The sequence below is a fragment of the Gekko japonicus genome, unplaced genomic scaffold (assembly GCF_001447785.1).
Source record: "Gekko japonicus isolate JY-2015 unplaced genomic scaffold, Gekko_japonicus_V1.1 scaffold908, whole genome shotgun sequence".
NCBI lineage: Eukaryota > Metazoa > Chordata > Lepidosauria > Squamata > Gekkonidae > Gekko > Gekko japonicus.
The window spans coordinates 380,317-392,981 of NW_015172030.1; the positions used below are offsets into that span (position 1 = coordinate 380,317).

General features: G+C 51.6%; 1 protein-coding gene across 1 annotated transcript in view; it reads left to right on the plus strand.

The window, feature by feature from the left end:
* The first annotated feature begins 12,179 nt into the window (after window positions 1-12,179).
* The window catches only part of DVL1 (dishevelled segment polarity protein 1), a 79,143-nt gene continuing 78,657 nt past the window's right edge, over window positions 12,180-12,665 (plus strand). The window contains exon 1 of the mRNA XM_015420602.1: window positions 12,180-12,272. Within this exon, the coding sequence (XP_015276088.1) occupies window positions 12,180-12,272 (93 nt within the window). The remainder of the gene's footprint in view (window positions 12,273-12,665) is intronic.

The following is a 12,665-nucleotide window of genomic DNA, read 5'->3' on the forward strand; positions in this document are numbered from 1 at the left end:
CCCACCTACCTCGCAGGGTGTCTGTTGTGGGGAGGGGAAGGGAAAGGAGTTTGTAAGCCACTCTGAGGCTCCTTTGGGTAGTGAAGGGCGGGGGATAAATCCAATCTCTTCTTCTTCTTCTTCCAGGGGAAGCCAGAAATCATGGGAGGAAGTGGAATTAACAGTGACAAAAATAATGAAGAGTCAATAAAGATATGTTGCAAAAGCATTTACTGTAGTAAAAACCTGGGGTTCTGTTATTAGAGAGTCAACATGGAATGTTTCCTTCAAGAGTTGATAAGCAGTCATTGATAAGAACTGGGATTGCTCCACGCTCAGATGAAGCAAATATTCTGAAACGGATTGTTTTCAGTGCACAGCATTTGTTGCATGTGAGCGATAATGGAAAAGAATTTTTGACAGAATCCCTACAGTAAATGTTTTTGCAGCGTATCTTCATTGACTGTTCGTTATTTTTACCATGGATGTTGTGTTTGGATTTCCATTTTCTCCAGGGGAACTGATCTCTGTTGTCTCGAGGTCAGTTGTAATCGTGGGAGATCTCCAGGCCCCACCTGGAGGTTGGCAGCCCTACCTGACTGAGGCCTTCAGAGTTATAGAAACCACTTCATCATCACCTTAGTTTTACTCAGTTTTTCAGACTCCCGTCCTGAAAACAGGGGCTGTGGCAAGGGTACGTGCCCCACACTTTCCACAGCGAACACAGAAGCAAAAACAAGATCACAGAGCTTCTCTACCATCTCCCTATTTCCTCTAGCAATCCCTTGATTCCTTGATCATCCAAGGGGCCCACTGCTTCTCTGGCTAGATTTCTGCTTCGGATATGTTTAAAAAAATGTTTGTTTGTCTCTTATGGAATATATTTTTCTGTTTTGCAATGAGTAAAACCCAACTCAGGCTGCGGTCACACGGAGCATTAGCCACGCTACTGAGACAGATTATAGGCGGATTTTCGGGGCGCGATCACACCGCAACGTCTGGGAAGCGTAGAGCTCCCATGGCGAACCCAAGGCTTCCCGCCGAAGATGCGGAGTTAAAAACCAGAAACCGTGGGGCAAGGGCGGGCGTCTGATCGCATTTCCGGTGGTAGTCCGTGGCATCCGGCGCCCGCCCATGTCCCATCGCAAACAGGTTTTTTTCCCCCAAGTCTCCACAAGATGCGCACAAGCACTTAACAGCGCATGTGCACAAAGAGGAAAGCGAAAGTTCTGTTGCTCCGCAGAATTGCGCACGCCGTTGGTGAGATCGCGCCGTGCTGCTTCTTTGCCGCGCTGCAGGATTGTCGTGTGATCGCCACCTCTCCCCTACCCACGGGACCTCAATGGGACCTGTGATCGGGCGGCCACACATTATTTTGCTCCGGGCCAAACTGCCATGCTTCCCCCACCCCCGCATTTTACGGCCCGTGTGACCGGGACCTAAGATAGTGTAAGATACATTGATTGGCAAGCCTTTAGTGTTAGGTATATTTCTAGATGGGAAGCCATGTTAGTTTGTCGGTAGCAGTGGAAAAGGGCAAGAATCCAGTAGCACCTTGAAGACTAGGGGTTATTTCGTAGAAAAGGAGGTGCAGGAGCTCATTAGCATATCTCATTACCATAACTTGTTTGCATATGCCACACCCTGTCAGCTAGCTGCCATTGCTCTGGGACACGTCCCGTCCTTATTCCTGCCCGTCCTCCCTTCCCCCCTCTTGTTATTCTCTTCTGGTATGCTTCTGTAACTGCCAAGTTTCTCCTGCAGGTGGATGTCGGAATGTTATGTCTTGTTGCCTGGGCTTAATTAGATTTCCCGTGTGAACTCAACTTGTGTTTATGAAATTGGCTGTTGTGATTCTCAGGCTACTTCGCGCCTTTTCTAATCAGCTCCCTTACGAGGGAAATGTACCCATTGGGTTAACCAAGTTTGAAGTTCCTATATTACTTTGCCCCTGTGTATTGTCGTCATTCTGAACAATCTCTGTATGTTCATGATCAACCATGCTTTGGAAATAAATCTTACTTCTTTGGAACGTGGGTTTCTTATCCTGACTTGGGATCTGACATTTTGTTCAGAATCCTTTTTTCCCCCTCACCCCGAGTCTGACATCGATCATGAGTGGGGCCAAAGGGAAATCTTTTTTCCGGGCAGAGGACCGAGGCGCCGTCCCGGCCACTGCCTTGCCATCGGACTTCATGGAAGCCCGGGGTGCCGTTGGGGGAGCGATCCCGAGGCACGAGACTATTCCCTGGCCTCCTCCTACCCCATCGCAGTGGGGGAAACGAGAGGTCAAAGCCTCAGAGGATTGGACTATGTTTGATACCCAAGGTGCCAGGGAAACGTTTGCTCATCGGGGCAGTGGGCCCCGCGAAAGCCTTTTTGAACCGGGATCTTATCCAGAAAGACCTCGGAGTTGCCCGGCAGAGCGCTGGCTCTTCGGCTTTGAAACGGAGATGAGCACCACAACCCTAGAGTTGGATTCGACTGGCTTTCGAGCAAGGGAAACCTTTACCTTTTCCTTTTATACAAGCAGTCCACTTGAAAAACCAAGTGGTTTGAATCATGAGCCGTACACATAACCCGAACAATTAAGAAGAAGAGATTGGATTTATACCCTGCCCTTCACTACCCGAAGGCGTCTCAGAGCGGCTTACAATCGCCTTCCCTTCCTCTCCCCACAACAGACACCCTGTGAGGTAGGTGAGGCTGAGAGAGCTCTGACAGAAATTGCCCTTGAGAGAACAGCTCTGAGAGAACTTGTGACTGACCCAAGGTCACCCAGCTGGCTTCATGTGGACTCTCCAGATTAAAGCCCGCCGCTCTTAATCACTACACCACACTGGAGGCCTTACTACTTCCAGTGTTGGGCAGGGCTCGTTGTACTTTTTAACACCTTCAGACAAGGGAGGAGTATTCTCGGCGGTGCCATGACTTGACGTGAGAGCCTCCACTGGCCTGCCAGAGTTCTTCCTCCCATGTGCCTCTCAAACAATTATGGGATAGTCCTCAAGATGACACCGCTGAGACATATGTTCTTTCTGCCAACAGGACTTCTACAAGATATTATCCCAGCTGGGATCCTGTTGAAAGGCTTGGGTTTTTTAGTCTCTTGCCATTTCACTCATTGCCCGTGTTTGCAACTGATCCACCCATGCCTGTGCGGCGTTGAACCAGATGGCCGGCCGGCCGGCCTCTATGTTTTAAAATTATTTATCTCTGATCTGATCCATTCAGATCTGCAGCCAGCAGCGTGTTGTCATTTGCCGTCGGTCCCTGCCCCGGTGCAATTCCGATTAACTCCGGATGAGATGTTGGGATGTAGAGGTGATAATCTGATCTTGAATGATTTGCTGTTTTGGTTTCATAGAATGCCTTGTGCACTGCAAGGGGGGGAAATTGCCAAATGCAGTCAATCGGCCATTGAGGCTTTCCGGTGCGAATACGCCTGTCAAATATATCAGGGAGAAATTCCGTGTTCCCGAATCACCTCCGAACGGAGGTCTTCCTTGTTCCATCTCCATGTGCGTTTTGCCCCATGCTAAGAATAGGGTTACCAACCTCCAGGTGGGGCCTGGAGTTCTTCTGGGGTTACAACTGATCTCCAGACTGCAGAGCATCAGTTCCCCTGGAGGGAATGGCGGCATGAGAAGGCAACCCTCTCCGCACCCCGTCCCCATGTGGAACAGGGCCCCGGAGTCTTTGGAGGTTTTTAAGCGGAGGCTAGATGGCCATCTGACAGCCGTGCAGATTCTGTGAACTTCTGTGGCCTAATGTTTGCCATGACCCTAGAGGCCATTGTGGTCGGGCCAACTGAAAGCAGGCCAGAGTCTGCATTAGAAGAAGAAGAGATTGGATTTATACCCCATGGCCCTTCACTACCCAAAGGTGTCTCAGAGCGGCTGACAAACTCCTTTCCCTTCCCCTCCCCACAACAGACACCCTGTGAGGGCTGAGAGAGCTCTGACAGAAACGGCTCTTTTCCAAGAACAGCTCTTATCAGAACTACGGCTTGCCCGAGGTCATCCAGCAGCAGCAAGTGGGGAATCAAACCCGGCTCTCCCAGATTAGAGTCCGCGCACTTAACCACTACACCAAACCACCATTCTCTGTGAACAATCAGTTCAACCCAATGCTAGCAAAATTAAGGTGGCGTATTATGGAAGACTGTCACTTGCTTTGCCAGTCAGGCAGAGGCGGCCTAGCAAGTTGCTTAAACGTTGCTTAAAGGCCAGATGGCCATCTGACAGCAATACTGATTCTGTGAATTTAGGCAGGGCAGGAAGGGGTTGCCTCCATGTTTAGTTCTTGTGGCCCTTTCTTACACACCCAGGGAAGTGCTGATCACCACTTTAGGGTCAGGAAGCTATTTTTCTCCAGGCCAGTCTGGCCAGGGATCCTGGAGGGTTTTTGCCATCTTCTGGGTGTGGAGGAGGAGGTATTTGTGAGTTTCCTGCATTGTGCAGGGGGTTACACTAGATGACCCTGGAGGTCCCTTCCAACTCTATGATTCTATGGCCCTGAGTCTGGTCTCAGTAGCCAGGTAGTGTGAGAGAGGTGAGCCGGTTTGGCCTTCTTTTCTTCCTACAGCTGTTTTTCCTCAATCTGTGCCAGTTCGGTGTAGTGGTTAAGTGTGTGGACTCTAATCTGGGAGAACGGGGTTTGATTCTTCACTCCTCCACATGCAGCTGCTGGTGTGACCTTGGGTCAGTCACAAGTTCTCTCAGAGCTATTCTCTCAAGGGCAGCTCTGGAAAGAGCTCTCTCAGCCCCACCTACCTCACAAGGGTGTCTGTTGTGGGGAGGGGAAGGGAAAGGAGATTGTAAGCCGCTCTGAAACTCCCAAGTGAAGGGCAGGGTATAAATCCAATCTCTTCCTCTCTTCTCTTCTTCTTCTACTCAACAACCTGGAAATAGGGTTGCCGCTTGTGAGTTGGGAGATACCTGGAGATTTTGGGGGTGGAGCTTGTGGAGGGTGGGGTTTAGGGAAGGGGGGACCTCAGCAGGGTACAATGCCAGGGAGTCCACCCTCCAAAGTAGCCATTTTTTTCGAGGGGGAAGTGATCTGGAGACCAGTTTTAATTCCGTGAAGTCCGCAGGCGCCACACGGAAGTTGGCAGCCCCGTCTGGAAATGTTTGCTGATGGAACATCCTGCAGGCGCTCGGTTCAGTTGCATCTGTGGAGCATCTGTCCTTGTGTTCTGCGCCGGGATGTTTTGGAGTGGATTGCTGTGCTTTGACGCAGGGTTTTACGGCTCTCGCGGGTGACTCATCCGCGAGGGCCTAGAAGCCGAGCGGGGGCGGGTTTACGAGCATTTCAGCTTTGGGTGAGGGCTCTTCTGGATCCACGTACCTGGTGTTTATTCAGATGTGCTCTTGCTGTTTTTCACTGTCGTAAGACTTTTCCTGCACGGCCCTCCTCCACCTAACGCCACCGTCTGCAATGCGATGGGTCAGCTGTGCGGGGCAGGGCCTTTTCAACAGTGGCACCGAGAGTGTGAAACATCCTCCCTAGGGAGGAGGTCCTTGCTCCTTCCTTGATGGGCTTCAGGCATTTGGGAATGGTGGTCTTCCTCCAGACAGCTGACAGAAGGCACGTCCAGCTCTGGGTGTTTCGAGCCTTTGGGAGCAGGGCTTTCACGCGCCGTGCAGTCACAGCTTCCTTCCTGCTAAATTGCAGCTAAACCAAGTGGGAGTGGAGGGCATCTTTCTTGCATCCTTTTAAGCCTTGGGAGTGCAGGTAGGTCTACAGGGAACGAGGCAGAGTGGCTGCAAAGCTGTAAGGGCCCGAGGGCCGCTTGGAAAAGGGAGTGGGCCCCATTCTCTCGCACTCAGCCGCCTTGGGGCACCCTTCCCACTACAAAACAGGAGGCTGACCCAGCGTCTCCACTTGGTTGTGGGCCCCTCTGCTGGACCGTGGCCTCGGTCAGTGTATGACCCTGCCAACCGCCAGCCCTGCCAGAGTCCACACAATGATTAACTTTCAACGCGCTTCAACTGGTACACCCACTGTGGCCTTGGCCATGACAATCCACACTGTGCTCACATCCGGGCTAGACTACTGCAGTGCACTTTGGACGGGGCTGCCGTTGAAGACTGTCCGGAGACGTTTGGCGTTTCTGTACAAACAGACAGGAGTGCCACACCCGCCTCAGGAAAATGCCACTGGCACTGCCAGTGAGATACGACCGAGATTGCATTGATCGTGGCTGGCCTGAAAGATTCACTTCTAAAAGGATGCGGACAGAATAGAGCAGGAGCAGAAGAAAGCGAGGAGGATAATCAGGATCTTGGAGAAGACCAAGCCCTCGGAGGAAAGGCTGAGGGACCTGGGAATGTTCGGTCTGGAGAAGAGGAAGCAGAGGGGAGACAGGATTGTTCTCTTGAAGGATCTGAAAGGTTGTCGCTTAGCGGAGGGCAGGGAGCTGTTCCTGTCGGCAGCAGACTAGAGGACTCGCAAGAATGGGTTTAAATTAAGGGCGGGGAGGTACCAGCTGGATATTAGGGAAACTTTTTTACATTAAATGTTGTGCCACAGTGGAATCAGCTGCCTGGGGAGGTGGTGAGCTCCCCCTCCCTGGCAGTCTTTAAGGAGCGGCTTGACAAACACCTGTCAGGGATGCTCTCGGCTGATCTCACACTGAGCAGGGGTTTGGACTAGATGGCCTGTAGGGCCCTGTCATGACTCAGGTGGGGTGTCACCTGACGCTGCCACCACTCTGGATTTAGGTTCCCTTGAGAAGGCCCAGAGCGCCCTCCCAAGACCCTCAGACCTCCCTTTAGGCCGAATAACAGGCGTGAGGACCAGGCAGAGTGAAACAAGGAAAAGGTTTATTTTATAGGAGGTCAAACAACAAGGTGCAGAATAATCAGGGCTTTTTTTGTAGAAAAAGCCCAGCAGGAACTCATTAGCATAATAAGCCACACCCAACAGCAGGAACTCATTAGCATATTAGGACACACCCTGCACTTCGTTAGCATGTTAGGCCACACCCCCATGCCTTCCCTTGGCTTGCCCGGGTGCCCGGCCCTTGGACAGGCCGGGGAAGGAACATTTAAATGCCACCCTGATCCTTCCAGGGGCCCCCCTGGCCCACCCACCATGGAGTCGCTGGGGGGGGGGGGTCGTTCTCCAGGCCTTCCCTGTGTAGCCACGCATGCAGAGGTTTTGGCTGTAGTGGGCGTGGCCAGCTCTGAAGCCAGCCGGAGCTCCGTCCCGGTGCGTTCCTGCACAAAAATAGCCCTGAGAATAATAACAGTAAGTGGGTGAAAAGAAAAGAAATAAAATGCCCTAACGCGTATAAATATACTGTCCCTAGCTCACTATCTCAAGTGGCCTTACACTACTCACCCCTCCCTCAGGATGAGGGTTTTTCCCCTGCAGCAGCCTTTCTTCTGGCTCTGCCCTCTGGAAGAAAGAACAGCTCTTCCTCTAGCTCCAGAACTTTTATTCCCAGCCCTCCTCTTTTCCCATTGGTCCATTTTGGCTCCAAAACTTCCCAGGGGATTCTGGGAATTGTAGGCCCAGCCTCACCTACTGCTAGCCGGGCTCTCTGGGCCTAGTAGGCCTCTGGTAGCACAGCCCAGATCATGACAGGCCCCTTCCAGCTCTGTGATTCTAGGATTCTATGATTAGACAATACTGACTTTGATGGACCAAGGCTCTGATTCAGTCTAAAGCAGATTCATGTGTTCGTGCGTACACTGGCGTACTTAGACGAGATTGGATTGAAGGGATTGGATTTCTATCCTGCCCTTCACTTGGAGTCTCAGGGCAGCTTACAAACTCCTTTCCCTTCTCCTCCCCACAACAGACACCCTGAGAGGAAGGTGGGGCTGAGTGAGCTCTTTTCAGAACTGCCTTTTCATTTCAAGGACAGCTCTTGTCAGAACGATGGCTTGCCCAAGGTCATCCAGCAGCTGCAAGTGGAGGAGTGGGGAATCAAACCAGGTTCTCCCAGATTGGAGTCCACGCACTTAACCACTACACCAAACTGGTTTACTTAGGCAGTTAATCTGGCTGTCCTCCAAAGCTTCTGATCCACAGCTTTCCTCCCGACGCTGGGGGAGAAATTCTCCCTTCTAGCTGCCCAGCCCTTTGGAAGAAGGCCGAATCCCTCCTGCGCCAAAGGGTCAGAGCGTCTCCCTGACTCACAGCGAGACGCTTCTCGAACGGCAGATCTCGTTGCCGTTGGATTGTTGCCTTGTGTCAGGAGCCCGTGGGCCGTGCACGCCAAGCCCTTACGCAATTTGAACTCCCTTCCTCCAGAGTCGGGTTGGCGTCCGGCCATCCCCCGCTTCTCCCGAGCACTTGCCAAAGGGTGAGCTGAGTAGCGTCCTTTTCCCATTTGTCTTTAAGGCGGGGAAGCAGAAGCATGTCTCAAACAGCTCCAGCCTCATTGGCCAAGAGCCAGTGTGGTGTAGTGGTTAAAGTGTCAAACTGAGACCTGGGAGACCTGGGTTCGAATCCTCACTCTGCCATGGAAGTTTGCTGGGTGGCCTCGGGCCGGCCATAAACTCTCGGCCTAACCTACCTCACAGGGTTGTTGTGAGGTTAAAGCAGAGGAGAGGAGAATGATGTAAGATGCTTTGGGTCCCCTTTGGGGGAAAGGGTGGGATATAAATAAAGCAAGGAGATAAATACATAAAGTCCTCTGACTTTCTTAAATCTCGCAGATGAAAATAGGGGGCACCCTTGCTAAACCCCTGCTAGTGCCTGAGAGGCTGAGTTGAGAACTGGGGAGTCTTGCATTCCAGTGTCGCCTACTGCCCTGAGCTCATGAGGAGGAGGAGGAGGAGGTGTTGGTGGTTGGATTTTTACCCCGCCCTTCACTCGGAGTCTCAGAGCGGCTTACATATCCCTTCCCCTTCCACACAACAGACACCCTGTGAGGTCGGTGGGGCTGAGAGAGCTCTTTCCAGAACTGCCCTTTATATAACAGCTCTAACAGAACTTGTGACTGACCCAAGGTCACACTAGCAGGTGCAAGTGGAGGAATGGGGAATCAAACCCAGTTCTCCCAGATTAGAGTCTGCACACTTAACCACTACACCAAACTGGCTCTTTTTCTCGGTTTCACTTTCAGAGCTAACTGTGGTTGGTATAGGTGAGGGGTTTTTTTGTGTGTGTGCATCTCTGTGAGTTCCCGGTCTCTGTTTCCAAAGCTGCCTCTAACTACACAGAGCCAGTTGGCGCAGTTGCTGGTAAAGATGTAACACCATGGTTAGCGCTAACAACAAAGGGGAGGAGGGAATTGGCCCGCAAGCCGAAGAGGGACGTGCAATCCTTAAATCGGGAATATCTGGCCGCGTGAACATGTCCATTCGTGGAAGTTCACTCTGATCAGTTATTGTGATTGTGCTCAGTTGCTCTTTGCCCAGTGGCCCTAGTCTTTCCATAAATGCGCCACCGCCTCCTCCTTCACCTTCACGTTGACCTTGCAGGATTGGGACTACCTAAGCTATTTTTGCAAGCACTTAAACGCCTGTCTGTTGGCGAGGCAAGTGAAGCTCAGGATTTCTCGCTGTTCTCCACGCTCCTGACAGCTTTTCCCCTCGTCCTCGGACAATCCCAGTGCCGCCACCCCGCTGAGTCCGAGGCTTTTTCTTTGCAGAGAGACTAAGCCGTCTCATGTGCCGATTCTGACGCTAGCCAAGCCCCGGCTGCGGATGAGTCGCGCACAGTGGGTCGGCCATTGTAGGCCATTTTCCAGGGAGGCATTGCGACAGCGGAGCGTCCTTCTCCCATTCGCTGCCTTGGGATCAGCGAAATCCCCGATTGGTTGGCGGTGATGTCATCCTTCCTTTTCTCCAACTATGACGTGTGTGCCTAATGCGGGGGAGGGGACCGTCACCGCAATAGTGTACATTTTCCGGGCTGTCGGTATATGGATCTGCCAGATATTGATAAAATCACTCCGCCTTACGCTGCATCCCAAAGCATCATGGGGATGTAGAGACTGGCCAGATCTGCCTAGCAGCCCGAGTTGAAATTGCCATCCATTGTGGAGGCCTTCGTTCATTGTGAAGATAAGAACCGGTCTCTGGCGTTAGCACATCATGTGCTTTGTCAGCTAGATATGGGGTTGGAGCACTGGAAACCCCATGGAATACCTAGGGTTGCCAGCCAGTGGGAGACTGGGGGAGGCGGACACATAGGGGGCGCTGTCACATTGAAGCATGTTCTCATTTTCAGGGCAAGCTTGGAAGTGACGTCACGGTGCTCTAGGATTCAGTGAAAATGCTATGGTTTGGCTGTAGATTTTTCACCGAATCCTAGAGTGGTAGGAAGAGGAAGAGACCCAAAGGTGTCTCAGAGCGGCTTACAAACTCCTTTCCCTTCCCCTCCCCACAACAGACACCCTGTGAGGTGGGTGGGGCTGAGAGAACTCTGACACAAACTGCTCTTTTTCAAAGACGCTATGACGTGTGTGCCTAATGCGGGGAGGGGACCGTCGCCGCAAGAGTGTACATTTTCCGGGCTGTCGGTGTATGGATCTGCCACATATTGATAAAATCATTCCGCCTTACGCTGCATCCCAAAGCATCATGGGAAGGTAGGGACTGGCCAGATTTGCCTAGCAGCCCGAGTTGAAATTGCCATCCATTGTGGAGGCCTTCGTTCATTATGGGGGTCAAGGGGAGGTCTCGCACTGTAGTGGGAAACCTGGAAACCCTAGTTACTGAAGGAAGAAGAGAAGAGATTGGATTTATATCCCGTCCTTCACTTGGAGTCTTAGAGTGGCTTACAAGGACACATAGGAGGCGCTGTCACATTGAAGCATGTTCTCATTTTCAGGGCAAGCTTGGAAGTGACGTCACAGTGCTCTAGGATTCAGTGAAAATGCTATAGTTTGGCTGTAGATTTTTCACCGAATCCTAGAGTGGTCTGATGTCACTTCTGGTTTTACCTCAGAAATGACGCAGTGCTGTCAACATGTGGGTGATGTTTGCCTTATTTTCCCCAATGCTGGCCTACTGAGTAGCAGTGGGGGTCAAGGGGAGGTCTCGCACTATAGTGGGAAACCTGGAAACCCTAGCTACTGAAGGAAGAAGAAGAGAAGAGATTGGATGTATACCCCGCCCTTCACTTGGAGTCTTAGAGCGGCTGACAAACTCCTTTCCCTTCCCCTCCCCCCAACAGGCACCCTGTGAGGTGGGTGGGGCTGAGAGAACTCTGACACAAACTGCTCTTTTTCAAGGACAGCTGTGCCAGAGCTTGTGACTGACCCAAGGTCACATCAGCAGGTGCAAGTGGAGGAGTGGGGCATCAAACCCGGTTCTCCCAGATTAGAGTCCACGCACTTAGTGTTGAACCACTTTTCTGGCTTCTGAGGTTTTTCCGCAGGCTTTCCCCCTTTCTTTTTAGCAGATATTGTGATGTCTATAAGGACTAGAAACTTGCCTCTTTTTCTTAAAGAAAAGAAAACTAAGAATCGCGGCTGAATCCCACCATTCGCAGCCCACAAACTATCTGATCCCAGTTATCAAGGGTAGCTTGTCCCTGTAAAGGACAGAAGCAAATTTCATACACTTGAGCTCTCGCTCCATCTGCTCCGCTTCGCCTGTCTCACGGGGCTCCTCGCACGGAAGCCGGGTGCTGCTGTCAGCAGAAAGGAGCCCTTATTTTCCTTTGAAGTGAAAGGAACTTAATGCATCGGGGCAACTTTCTGTCAGGATCTTATTGGGGGCGGGAGGAGCGCGCGTCTCCTATATCCTTCCTGCAGTTTCTCCTCCCTTTTTTAAAAAACCCGTGTGTAAATTCTCATCAGCCGAGCAGTGCCTTGGGGAGAGACAGTCTCTCTGGCGCTTCCTCCGTGCCGCCAACATGGTTCTCTTACATACCTTTCCTATTAACGTTTCCCCCGTGCGTCGGTTACAGGAATGTCAATTTTGGTCAGCCTGCCGTTGGGCCGAATGCCGGCGCTGCCTGTTCTTTCAGCATTTCCCCAGCGGCTGCTGTTTGGGGTGATAGATTGGCCCTGACGAGAAATATGTCGCCGTTCGAGAAAAATCACTTTTCTTAACATTTTGGGCCTTTTGGGTGTACGTCTCTCTCGCTCTCCTGCGAGATATATATTCTTCCCTGCCTCATCCCTCAGCCTGTTTTGCTCCCTCTGGGCTTGTCCGTCTGCAGCTTGCTTAGGAAATTTAGCCAGTTGACAAATGAACTCATTACGTTCGCGTAGGCTTACGTGCCCTCACATGCCTGTTGAGAAAAAGGGAAACCCGCTCTCCTGTTGCCGCCTGGTGGGCAGCGATGATCCCAACCGAACGTTCGGCCATGCTTTGCTTACCGTAAAAACATTTCAAATAGTATTTTCTAAAAGGCATTCTTGAGGGGTGAGGCTTAGAGGGGGTTTATGGAATTGGGAAAGGGTTACAGGCCGGTGGACTCCACTGAGGTCATGGGGTCAAAGGAAGGACCTCTCGAGTGTTCAGTGACCTTTGATGGGAGTTGGGACCGGACCTGGATTTGGAAGATCGATTGCATTTGTGAATGTGTTCTAGCACAGGAGGTTGTGAAGACCCTTCCTTATGGCCACCCCTGCCCTTTGCATTTTTCTCTTTTGTGTTTGGAAACCATGATCTGACCATGGAAACAGTATCTTCCATGTCATACGTCAGTTGGTAAGAACATAAGAGAAGCCATGTTGGATCAGGCTAATGGCCCACTCTATGCCACACGGT